The 13,485-nt window shown below is 27.6% G+C and overlaps 3 protein-coding genes across 5 annotated transcripts; 1 reads left to right on the forward strand and 2 right to left on the reverse strand.

The window, feature by feature from the left end:
• Positions 1–1,690: 1,690 nt before the first annotated feature.
• On the forward strand, positions 1,691–7,059 carry LOC106785295 (Y+L amino acid transporter 2). 2 transcript variants are annotated; one of them, XM_014745611.1, is made up of 8 exons: positions 1,695–2,573; positions 4,110–4,328; positions 4,465–4,735; positions 4,881–5,004; positions 5,091–5,291; positions 5,969–6,118; positions 6,496–6,673; positions 6,752–7,059. In XM_014745611.1, the coding sequence occupies exons 1-8, from the start codon at positions 2,288–2,290 to the stop codon at positions 6,808–6,810; spliced, it is 1,488 nt and encodes a 495-aa protein (XP_014601097.1). In that variant the 5' UTR covers positions 1,695–2,287; the 3' UTR covers positions 6,811–7,059. The 2 variants fall into 2 exon arrangements, with proteins under 2 accessions (XP_014601096.1, XP_014601097.1); XM_014745610.1 differs by lacking the exon at positions 6,752–7,059 and having other exon boundaries at positions 1,691–2,573; positions 6,496–6,745.
• A 1,926-nt stretch (positions 7,060–8,985) lies between these two features.
• Positions 8,986–11,303, reverse strand: LOC106785298 (ubiquitin-conjugating enzyme E2Q-like protein 1). Of its 2 annotated transcripts, none has more exons than XM_014745613.1 (4): positions 11,030–11,303; positions 10,368–10,657; positions 9,722–10,129; positions 8,986–9,388 (listed from the first exon to the last, which is right to left on the reverse strand). In XM_014745613.1, exons 1-4 carry the CDS (start codon positions 11,058–11,060, stop codon positions 9,260–9,262), a joined length of 858 nt encoding a protein of 285 aa, XP_014601099.1. In that variant the 5' UTR covers positions 11,061–11,303; the 3' UTR covers positions 8,986–9,259. The 2 variants fall into 2 exon arrangements, with proteins under 2 accessions (XP_014601099.1, XP_014601100.1); XM_014745614.1 differs by having other exon boundaries at positions 8,988–9,388; positions 10,368–10,715.
• Positions 11,304–11,850: 547 nt separating this feature from the next.
• LOC106785296 (transmembrane protein 231-like) lies at positions 11,851–13,373 on the reverse strand. The gene is made up of 5 exons (XM_014745612.1): positions 13,128–13,373; positions 12,887–13,050; positions 12,501–12,623; positions 12,218–12,425; positions 11,851–12,132 (listed from the first exon to the last, which is right to left on the reverse strand). The coding sequence occupies exons 1-5, from the start codon at positions 13,264–13,266 to the stop codon at positions 11,870–11,872; spliced, it is 897 nt and encodes a 298-aa protein (XP_014601098.1). The 5' UTR covers positions 13,267–13,373; the 3' UTR covers positions 11,851–11,869.
• Between the last annotated feature and the right edge of the window lie 112 nt (positions 13,374–13,485).

Genomic DNA, 13,485 nt, shown 5'->3' on the forward strand with positions numbered 1-13,485 from the left:
ATAGATTGACATTTTTTAAAAGTCTAAGAACGTTATTTATCAGGTGATAAACTTTACGATGATCGACTCCTTTGGCATTAAACAAAATAATTCTAACAATAAGCATACTCCTGCGGCCACTGGAAGAATAAAGGGGGAGAAACAAGTAACGGAAGTTCTCAATGCAGTGGTTTGCAACCATTTTCTTTTTTATCATCTAAAACAAAAAAAAACATTATTAACATGTTGACTGATATGCTTTACCATGGAGGCCACAATTATAAGATATAAGATAGAAAACAATATAATAAAGCTGGCGTCATGATTGACCACGTAGCTTCCATCGAAAAAACAAACGGGTAATCAACAACATGATATAATCAACATGTTAAATTAATTATAAAACATAAACGGAAAATGTATGCTTTACAACAATAAATATCTATGTTTATATTTTACCGTACGACCGATAAGATTACAAAATTTAAAAAACGTATAAAACAATCTAACTCAATACTTGATATTTTCAAGTATATTAAATAAAATTATTTACACTTTTTACAAACTGCAGTGAAAAATTAATTTAAAGTAATTATTTAAGAAAAGGATAAAAAAAAATAAAAATAAAAGAGAATTAACGATAAATTTTTGATCGACGGCATGAAGATAAAAGGTTGTGCATCACTGGGCGCTCGTAACGGACTACTAAGCATAAGCGTAGGAATATGAAATTTGAACAATGATTGTTACATTTTACATCGACGATCATGAAATTAAGTCTCTATACCAATGTCAGCAATGGGTGTCCCCAAGAAGAGACTTTATCGTTGAAGCATTTTAACACGCAGTATTTCTAATCCCTTCAGCGTATGTGCTTCACGCGAGATTCACGAGAAATTCGCAATAAATCGTGACACGTCCGGGCAAACACCGGAAGATCACGATGTTTCTTTTTACTATCGATTCTTTGCATTTGCTTCGTCGTAGAAAAAATCATCGTTCGAATGATCGTCAAAGAAATATTATGTTTACAATAATTTTATAAAAATTTAAACCTACAAATATATTTACAGTGAAATGTTTACAGTGATTCAAAATAAACAGAAGTATATTTTTATTTATTAATAATAATTATTTTAATGCGATGGAAATTCTCGTGAAATATAAATAAATAAATAAATAAATAAATAAATAAGTGAAGTGCATCGTGAAGGATGAACAAAGATGAATGAAAAATTTATGCGTTCTTATCGGAAGTGATATATACGCTCGATATAATAGTATTATTTTTAATGCTACGCAGCGTTCAAAATTTATGCTCGATTTTCGTTAAATTCTATCGAATAATATACGTTTTCTGTTCGACGTTAACATCAATCGCTATTCTATTTGTAATATTTACCAAGTTACATTCGTGCCAATAAAATTATTCCTACGTGAATATCAAATATATGTAAATATATGTGATACGTATTTCTTAAGAAGTAGATACCGGAAGTCCTGAGAAAATCAATACCGTGAATGCAGGTGCACACGAATGTCGCATCATCTGCCGTTTCGGCGCGGGAAAATATTTTCTTATGAAAATATCGATAGAATATTGTTCGTAACGAGTTTGCTAAATTAAAACAAAAATAAATTTAATTTTTTATTCAATATATTCTTGTTAACTAAACAATATTTATCTTATCGTCGATAGTTATTTATTTTTTCAAATCAAACGAATATACGATAGGAACGAATGTAATCGAAATTAAACGATAATGATGTTCTCATTCTTCCTTTTTTATTGACAAACGTGTGAACTTCGATCGAGATTTATCTATATTTATTTCTATAAAAAATAATCTAACAAGTGTACTAAGAAAATAAATAGAAATCGACGAGAAAGCGAGTGCGTAGTGCGATATTTCGAATAAAAGAAGAAATGTTACTGACAAGTAGTGAGAAAGAAACGCGTTGCTGCCTCTTGAAGGGAAGTTTCAGCGATGACTAATGAAGTTAGCTGAAGTTGGTCGAAGGTAGTTGTTCTCCCCCACCGATACTTTCCCCCACCGTAGAACTCGTGTAGAACCACATGTGCGAAGAACACGCGCTCATTTCGTTCGTATGTTGTACATACGTTTGGAAAGAGGTATGCTCACAAGAATTCGAACCTTTGAGTGGGTCGTAACTAAACGACGTTGTTCTTGGAAGACCCCGTAATTCGATTAATTCGCCGTTATATTGCATCATATTATTTTTTTAAATAAATTTTACATAGAAAAAAAAAAGAAAAGAAAAGAAATATTTCAAAAAGAAAAGGAACATGCCGGACAAGGTAGCACCAGCCGAGAGGCAAGTGATCGTGCTTCATGCTTCGAAAAAAAATATATCCGAAGATAATGACGACGAGGACAGTGGTGTTAAATTAAAAAAAGAATTAGGATTACTCGATGGGGTTGCTATTATCGTTGGAATAATTGTTGGCGCTGGTATATTTGTTTCACCGAAAGGAGTTCTTATCAACAGTGGTAGTGTCGGGCAAGCTTTGATTGTTTGGATATTTTCCGGTTTACTTTCACTAATAGGTGCTCTCTGTTATGCGGAATTAGGTAAGTTTAATGATTTGATTTGATGGCATTATTTATTTTCTTATTTATTTATCTTATATTCCTTTAAAAAACTCGCACATATTGTATACGTCAAGACATTTACACGTGGCCGCAAGAAAACATCGACTCTACTGCAGTCTAATAGCGTTGCTATGACGCAAATCTGATGTCTGTTGCAATGAACTTTAGAGTTCTTGATATATATATTCATAGCTTTGAATTATTCAAAAACCTAGTTTTTCCTCCAATTTATAATACAATTCAAGAGATACTACTTTAACAAAAATAATATTCTTCGTTATTTTCACGTATTCTAAAACAACAAAATTGATTTATTTAAACGATAATCGTATCAATTTCGATTCAATTAACTCGAACTAAATTCTTTTGCAATTATTTATGTAATATAATTAAGGAACATTATTTTTTTTCTTTTATCAATTATTTAAATATTTAAATCTATCTTTTTGTTAAATAAATTTTCTTACAACATAAATAATAGATGTCAAAAAGGAAATAAAAATGACTATTTACATAAAGACAAAGTTTCTAAGGTAAAATTTATAGCCATATCTGTTATCTTACTTATGTTATGGGCTAGTAGTCAGTGATAGAACCGTAGACTCTTGCATCATCTTGCTGCAGGTTTTTGACTACTAAAGTTTCTGTAAAAAAAAAACGTAATAAGAAATATTTCGATCTATAGTAACTGACCAACAAAAAATATAATAATTCAATGACAATATTTTATACAATTATCATCTATATATTTAAATGTAATTAAATTAATTATTATTATTAATAGTTCATTGCAGGAATTTCAGATACACATATACATATTTAAATATATAGATCGAATAATTTATAAATGGCGCTTGTTCGTTTTTCTATCGATATAGGTCGATCATATTATCATTCTATCTCATGTCAATTATGTTAGCTAAGAGAGATAAGATATAGAAATATCTTTTTTCGAAATTTTATCTATTTGGTTTTGGACGATACTACAATTATTTAAAAAATAATCAACAAACCCTGTGATAAATTATAGATCGAAATAATTTAAATAATAAAATAAAATAATTTAAATCTATATATATAAAATTTTTATCTTTTCTTCTTTTTTGTCTTTTACATAAAAATCTTTTCAACAATTTTGTAAAAAAGAAAACTAGGAAATATTCGTTGTAATGATATGATAGACTTATTCGTTTAATGAAAAAATAACTGTAGCTATAATTCAAATAATTACGGACTAACGTTTCAAGTGTTTCAGCAAATACAATAATCACACTTGTTTTTTCATTTTTCATTTCATTTCATTTTTCATTTCATTTCATTTTTCATTTCATTTCATTTCATTTCATTTTATTTCATTTAAAATTACACATTTATACACCCACGGTGTTATATACTTACATATATCCATATATATAATATTTATATATATATATATGTGAAGATAAATACTTGGTTGTATAAATACCATTCCTCTATCACGTTAGAATTGTTTTCTTTTTTTCTTTTCTGTTACAGGTACGATGATACCAAAATCTGGTGGTGACTATGCCTATATTAGTGATGCTTTTGGGCCATTACCAGCGTTTCTTTACCTTTGGGTTGCATTATTTATTCTCGTTCCAACGGGAAACGCTATAACTGCGCTTACATTTGCACAATATATTTTACAACCTGCTTGGCCGGATTGTAAACCATCTTACGAAGCTGTAAGATTACTTGCGGCAGTTGTTACGTGTAAGATATAATTACAAATTTTATTAAAATGATGACAACGTCATTGCAATCGTCACTATCAGCAACAGTAATAAGTCTAATTAAAAGATTTCAACAGGAACCAAAGAATAATATTTTTTGTTCTTATCATCCCTAGGCTTGTTAACTGTAATTAATTGTTACAATGTTAAATGGGCGACAAGGGTCCAGGATATATTTACTGGTACCAAAATATTTGCTTTGATCATCATTATGGTCGCTGGTTTTTGGTGGCTTTGTACCGGTCATACAGATAATTTTCGTCAACCAATGGCTGGAACTAATACGCAACCTGGTTATATTGCGCTTGCTATTTATTCGGGATTATTTTCTTACTCTGGTTGGAATTATCTTAATTTTGTTACGGAAGAATTGAAAGATCCTTACAAGTAAATATATATATATATATATATAATATTTTTCTTTTACAATAATAAAATTATTAGAAAATATTGTTGAAACGTTGCAACGATATTAATCATATATGTTTAATCTATATTATTTATATATTTACTTGAATAATATTGTTTACAGAAATCTTCCACGAGCAATATGCATATCTCTCCCATTGGTGACAGTGATTTATGTTTTGGCAAACGTCGCTTATTTTGTTGTATTAACGCAAGATGAGATACTTGCATCTAATGCAGTCGCTGTTGTAAGTTTATTTTGTTTACATTTATGTATAATATGATTTATCGATCAATTAATTCATTCAATATTATTTTTATTTCTTCGTTCCAGACATTTGGTAATAAATTATTAGGAGTAATGTCATGGATTATGCCCTTTTTCGTAGCGTGCTCGACGTTCGGTGCATTGAACGGTGCCATTTTTGCTTCCTCAAGATTATTTTTCGTTGGTGCGCGTAATGGTCATTTGCCTGCTGCCATAGCATTAATTAATGTACAAAATCTAACTCCAATGCCTTCCCTCATATTTCTGGTAAGTATTTTCTTTTTTCTTTTTCTTTAATTAAAATTTAAAAATCACTTCATACCATTGTGTTATACAAAAAATACCCACATTATTTATTTCTATTATTTATGAAAATTAAATAATATTATAATGAATGGTAATAATAACAATAATAATAATAATACTCTCATTAATATAACTTGTAAGTAACATGTAAGATATTCGAGATTTGAACTATCGTCTTGTTTTGCGGCGCACGCTAATTGAGATTAATAAATTGGATCTTTCATGTCGCTGACCGTCTCTTTGATAATAAACAGCGGAAGTATCCCTTTCGTCTTTGTTCCTTCGTTTGTGAGAACGTTATTTGACCTGAATGACCTAGAGGTCAACTCCTACATTTCAATACTACACTGATAGAAGTCAAAGTACATATTTAAACTAATACAATATTGAACCCTTAATAAATTTGATATCATTACTTGTTAATTAATATTTCTATCGTTTAATTTGCTCATCTTATGCAATTACGATAAAAATTGTTAATTAATATTAGCGAGATAATTAATTAAAAATGATAGCAATTATTAAATTAAGGTAACAATTGTTAAGCAAGACACCTGTAGACATTAGAAGAGAACAATTTTTCTGCACTTGAGCGCGAACTCTCAATTTAAACGTTAAACTGTAATTTCCGTTTCTAGAGCATTATCACCCTGGCACTTCTGATCATAGAGGATGTCTATGTACTGATCAATTATGTTAGCTTCGTTGAAGCACTGTTCACCACGCTCTCAGTATCTGGCCTCTTGTGGCTACGTTACAAAAGACCCGATCTTCATAGGCCAATAAAGGTATTTCATTAGTTAATTATTTAATTTTTGTTCTCTTTAATTTACTATATCCTTTTTTAATTAATTCACAAATTAATTCTCAATATACGACTAATGATTAAGTTTTTTTTCTAATCGAATTTACAATGTTTCTAATTGGAAATATCTATCATCTATCATTTTCTGTTATCAACAATTTGTTTGGTAAGAAATTATTATTATTTTTTAAAGATATTTCCAGGTAAAAACGTTTAAATTGTTTTATTTAACATAAGGTACTACTAATACGAGACTCGTTATAACAGATATTATTCGTAAAGTGATATACAATTTTACGAGTTGTGTGTGTTATTTTTTAATTTTTTTTTCTTTTTGTTTTGTCTTTTTCATTTGTTTAGGTATCTATAGCATTACCCGTAATATTCTTCATTATTTGTACATTTTTGGTTATTCTTCCTTGCTACGTGTCACCATGGGAAGTAGGAGTAGGAATAATCATCATATTTTCTGGAATTCCTGTATATTGGATTTTTATATATTGGAAAAACAAACCAACATGGCTAGTATCGGCATCGCGTAAGTATTTTCACTCAATGAATTTTAAATTACTTGTTTGTATACATATTAAAATTAAAATTAATTATTAAATTACAGATAATTTTAATATGTTCTGCGCAAAACTTTTCCTCTGCGTACAAGAAAAAAATGATTGAGAATTTGAGTGATGTTTTATACACGATGCAACTAATGCGCGTATATTTATGAACGATAAAAAGTGATCTAAATTAGCAATAATTCTTTTTGAAATATGTAACAATGAATAGTTATAAAAGTTCCTCTCTTGGCCATAATAATTAATAACGTGTGAACTAGAATGAATGATAATGAATGTATGAAGTTAAATCGTGAAAATGTTATATTATATAAATAGATTTTTGTAACCAATTATTCGATTAATTATCGAAACATTTTTTCTACAAAATTATCTATGTATATATATTTATATACAGAATATTAATAATATTCTCGAAATACTGCCAAGTTCATAAAATTTAGAAATATTTTTTGAGGCCAAGCATTTAATTTAAAATTAGAAAAGTAAAAGCAAAGCTAATAAAAATTAAATTAATTGAATGAAAATAAATTGTATGATATGATGAATGCGAGACGATTATTTTAATATATCGGATTTGTATAATTTTAAATGCAAAATTATTCTTTCTCGTGCATTACTTAATGTATTTTGGAATACTCTTTGCATATAGATTTTAATAACGCATGGAGATATTAAATTTTTTGATAAGTTCATGCGATTTTTTTTCTGAATAAATAAATGGTAAAAACTGCATGAACTTATATCGGACAATCTACTATATTTAATATTCCAATAGATGATACATTTTTGCTTGAACATATATATATATATATATATATATGTATATTGTACATATAACAATGAATTGGAATAATTGAATGATCTATTCTTTTACTATATAATAATTAATTAAGATATATATAGAGACTTTATATACTAAATAATAACAATTGTAAATATTACATCATATGCATCAGCCTTTGCAAGTCAATTATGTTTCTCTAATTATATTTAATATATATTTCATATATATATGTATATATGAATGAAACAATTGGTATAAATAGTCAAAGGAATGCGTAAGCGTAATTTTTTAAATATAATTACATTGTAATATACATAATTGAGAGCGAATTTAAAATAAAATAAGTTTTTTTCAACATCGTTGGTTTTTTTCTTTTTTTTCGTTAATATTAATAAAGTGTAACATTTTCGACATTAGTTTCTGTAAATGTTACCCCACGTCTACGATAAGTAACGATAAAGACGAACTTGTATAAAATGTGTTATTTTCTTTTCTTTCTATATATTACATTAAAATTCATTGATATTTTTTTATTAATTTAATTTCTTATTCTTTTTTTGTTTAATTTTTGTTCTTCTTTATTATATTATAACAAATTGCACGTGATAATTATATATTTCCAAAAATGGCAAATTTATCGAATTTTTCTACGAAAATTCGTTTTTTTTTGGCACATATATTACTGTACATATTTATATAATCGTTTTGTTCTAACCAAACGTTTTTATACTGATATAATATATCCCGAAAAATTCTATCATTTTTACTATCATTCATTTTTAAAGAAGTTGAAACAATTTTTTCAAAGATTTATAATATGTATATATATGTGTACGTATACATGTATGTATATGTATGTATATATATAATAAAATTTTCTATAATCTATGGATACAGTACCAACAACAAAATCTATAAATACACATATTATCATTTATAATATTTTGAATGAATTAGAAACTTTTCTCTCTGATTACTTGCTACCGACATAGATATAGGAAAAAAAAACAATTATTATTATTTTAATCGAAAGACATATCAACAAATAACACATTATAAGTAATTATTATTTTCTTTTTTTTTTCTTTATATATATATTTTGTTTTAAATATATTTGTACGATCATTCTCTATGACTAAGATACATAAATAGAGAAATCCAAATGTAAAAACGAGATGATATTTAATAAGACTTATATACGAAGAACATCGTACGTTTCCTCTAATTTCGTGTGAGAAAATATATATATAATATATTATCCGATAAATGCATATAAGTGCGTATATTTTTTTATCATACGATAAACATCATAATCAAAATACGCTAGATGGATTTTCCAATCATGATCCAGCACGATAATAATTAAATACAACATTATACGATATTTCTCCTGTTAATTTTAAATGTTATTTACAAAAGATCCACCACCCTATTAACAAATTTCTATCCTCTTTTTTAAAAAAATAAATAAATAAATAATTGTGCATCAAATATTTTGTTTATTATTTCAAACCAAAAAGAAATAAATAAATAAATAAAAGAATAAAAATTATCCTCTTCCTCTAAATTTCGTCAATTTCATCTCCTACATAATATTTTCTCGAAAATATTTAAGCTCGAGAATTATAAAATTGCGACTCATATATATATATATATATATAGAAGAATTATTAAATAAATATAATAATTTCAACGTAAGAACGTTAACAAAGAGGATCGACTAAATGATTAAGATGATATTGACTAATCTGGATCATTAAGATCAGCCTTCTGCAAGAGGAGGCGTAACCCAACCATATTTCTCATGCGTTTTAACGAGATTTCGAAATGATTCTTCTGCAGATCGTCGATTAAATTCTTTGTTGGTCTTTGGTTTTCTTGCAACACGTCCCTACAAAAATTCAATTTATGTTTAATATGTTCAACAAAATATAAAATATATATTTATAAAAATAATAAAAATAAACTAACACGTACAAAATAATAGAAAATTCAGAAAGAGAGTCGTGAAAATAAATGTACCAAGTCAACAAATTATATATAAGTAACAATAGTGTCAAATAAATTATATAATCAATTTCAACGTGTTTAAAAATGTAATGAAAAAAAAAACCCTAAAAAAACGAAATGAAATAATACCATGTATCTTATCAAGATATTAGAAGTATAAGTGCACATGAGTGTGTATGTGTGTGTTGAAGTGATACGTGGATTATTTTCTCACCTGTCCTTTAACGATACTAGCGGCGAACTGTGTGATAACAGCTTCGATAGTATATGCACTAGCCCATCCTCTAGGTGTTAAAAGTTCCATACAAATAGCCCCACCTTCCATGACAAATCCTTTCTCGATTCTTGGTGAGATAACTCTCATAAATGGTGGCGCGAAAGGAAAATTTTCTGGAAATACTACGTGAAGAAGTATATAAGATATCTCGAGTTCTCGCATGTCAGCAGCTAACTCGCTTTCAGGATCGATTTTGTGAAGTCTCACGTGCCACTCAAAAAGATTGTCATTTACAAGCTCCGCGGTAAAAGTTGCATCTCGGCGGTGTTGAGTTTTTTGAATCTCGCTCAGTTCTTTCATCAAACGACGTAATCTTACTCCTTTTTCAGGAATTCCCATGTTACCCTAAAAATTTATTAATTTTAATTATTTATTTAATAATTATTAAATAATATATTTTTTCAATCAATTTTAAAATCTTCAATTAACAATTGCAATATAAAATGGAAGCTATCTGTATAAAAGTAAAACACTCTGAAATATGTATAACAAAATAAAGCAAATATTCTTAGCTCCCTAAGAAGAGACTTTTAATCTTCACCTAATTCAAATATTTATATTATATTTGAATTGAAATGAATACCTGAGAGGAACTGGATGACTTCTTTGTTTTGAAAAAGCAACTACCATGTGCGGTATGACTGGTGCCTGGATTTTCAGGCATGGAACCATCAGACGGTGTAACAGCATCAGGCCGATGATGATGATGACGACCGAGTAATCGTCTCGAAGGTGAATTGGTTGTACCATCATTTCCACCTTCCTGTTCAGCAAGCTTTTCCGACGATCGGAATAATTTTCGAAAAGCAGCAACTACTTTCTCTTTCGATCTCGTAGACATGATTCGCGCGTCACCACGTTCTTCTTCGAATCCTTGAAATTTATTATCTCTATCTATTGTTGATTTAAAATATCTTATCCGATAATGGTCCTAAAAACAAATCTAAACTGGTACAAAAAATATATCGCAACAAAATAAAAATCTTTAAAACAATATAAGAAAAAAAATAATTTAAAATTCTGTCAGAAATTGTAATTTAAAATCCGAGAATTAGTCGAAAATTAATATTTGATAATAAAATATAATTAACATAATGACTCCTGCTTAATTAATTAATTGTAAAGATGAGTGTATACGTTAATTAGAGAACATCTATCCAAAATAATAAAAATCTATTATAAGATACAATGATAATAAAATTAATTTCTAATTGTAAGATAAAAAATACCAAAAAAAGTAATTACCGTTTTCGATAATATTATCTTCGTGGAACATGATGTGCGTAACAATTAGTACCTATTTTCTTGTTCATTAAAAATCCATTTTTTCAAATGAATCGCCGGTGAAATTTGTCAAACAACATCTCTTCTTTGTAACGTTGGAATTACTCACTCACTCACTTTGTTCTCCCTATATGAAAGGAAGAAAGAAAAAAGATGAAAGAAAGAAATAAAGAAAGAAAGTGTAAGAGATGTAGATTATGCGGAGTAGTAAATAACGCTAACGTATAGGAATGATACTGACTGTGATGTATGTAATTTGTATATATGTATGTGACATACGTGATACAGCGCAGTCTCCACCCTCATTGAACAGAGTAGGACGCCTTGTTGAGATACGGATGAATGCTTGGAAGGGTTGACATAGTCGGTAATGCTGCTTCGTGCCAAAAGAAACGCCTTGACACCGACGATTCTCAATATCGATCCGTTTCGAGCGCACCTTCCCCTGTAAACAACGAAAAAACAATTGAAATACTATTCGATTTATTATACATTCATTTGATTTTTTTTATTTGATGTGGTATGTAAATCTTTTTTTAAATTTATGTATTGTTGCATGCATGCATATATATATATGTATAAATATATATATATGTGTGTGTGTATTGCATATACGTATACTCACATATAATTCGTTGTATGCAATACTTATTTTATAAAAATGATTATAAGACAAACGATTATTTTTTTTAAATTAATCAGTTACTTTTACAATGCTATTAATATAATTTTGTTGAATGTATATACAAATATATATTATATGTGTTTAATATTAAACATTGTTATCTTTATTCTGTTTTATTATTTAGTTTTCCACGGCACTACAATATACGAGTTTAAATATCGATTAGAGAATAAAAATGTTAGAATGTAATTAATTAGATAAACGAATACAATAAAACATGATATATACTGTATCCATGCCCATTTAAATTCTTCCCACAAATTAGGTTGATAATATAGTAAATGATCTTTATAATGTAATTCTCCTTGAATCGTTATCATATCTTCTTTGGAAAATCCTGATTGAGTAATTACATGGCTATTGGTAACCTCAGCTGAAACTAAGTAATTAAATTACACAGATAAAACAAATTTGTCGAAAAAGTTTTGTAATTTTGAATATTAAAATTAAAATATTATGCTTACACTTTTTATTAACGTTTTGAGATACCAATTGCAACAATGATCGGTCTGTTAATTCTATGCTATGATTATATATCTCGTACAAATGATCGCTGTGAAGTATACTTCTCTGCTTCAATTCCAAATCTGCTATAAAATGAATCTTCTGTTCGTCTTGGTTCAAAGTATGATCAAATATTGCAAACGATTGAATGGAGCTTTCGAAGAGTTGCTATTGAAGATAAAATAATATTTATCGAAAACATTGATATATAATTAAATATATATAACTCGACCAATGTCTTACTTTCAATTTAAAATCAAAAAATAAAAAGAGCTTAATATTTTTGATAGGTGAATCCGTATAAAATTGTGCTTCGAATTTTAATATATCTTTTTTCCCATCATTATTGGTATCTATTTCTTGTACCTTGGCAAAAAACAATTATATATATTCTATCATAATTATAAATATGTGGTACAGTGGGTACAAACAAATTGGACACTGAACAGTTCACAGGATATATATAAGAAGAAAAAGTACTGTTTCTTAGATTTATAGAACTGTACAGTGGTTGATCAACTAATGAAGAGATCAGTTAGCAAACATCATCTTTGAATAGATTATGTTCGTTAACTGATCACCTACATCACAAAAATATATGAATTTATAAAAATATTATTAAAAGAAACCTTTATAATTAAACAATCATCGGAAATCTTATTTTCTTTGTAGCTAGTAAAGGTAGAACAAACTATTGGAGCCATTTCTATGCCTCTCTCCATTAATAATAAATATTTGTATTGAAAAGATATATCTGGCATTTCTGAATTAATTTTTGTTTTTATCCAAAATCCTAAAAATATACTAATTGTGATATCTTTTCCAATGTTGATATTGCAATCAAATAAAAATAACAATAAATATTAATACCTCCTGCATTAAACATTAAAAACAATGGAGTAATTATTGACATTATAACAAATAATAACACAATTAAAGAACTTAAAGAACATATTCTAGCTTTATATTTATAATAAATAGAACTTGAAAATATTTCAATCGCAGACATGTCTAGGTTCGTAGTTTATTCTGTTAATATTTATTCGTTGCTTTGGTAACAACCATTAATGTGGGTTCAGTCATTACATGACAGACGCCATCTTGTATTATGAATACCTAAAATCAACTTAATAACTTTATTACTAGGAATTTAAAACAAAACTTTAATTATTATTAATTTTCAATGATATTAATTTATATATATAAAAATTTATTAATTTTAATATAT

This window comes from Polistes canadensis, unplaced genomic scaffold (assembly GCF_001313835.1).
Source record: "Polistes canadensis isolate GaletaPanama2010 unplaced genomic scaffold, ASM131383v1 scaffold_48, whole genome shotgun sequence".
NCBI classification, from domain to species: Eukaryota; Metazoa; Arthropoda; class Insecta; order Hymenoptera; family Vespidae; genus Polistes; species Polistes canadensis.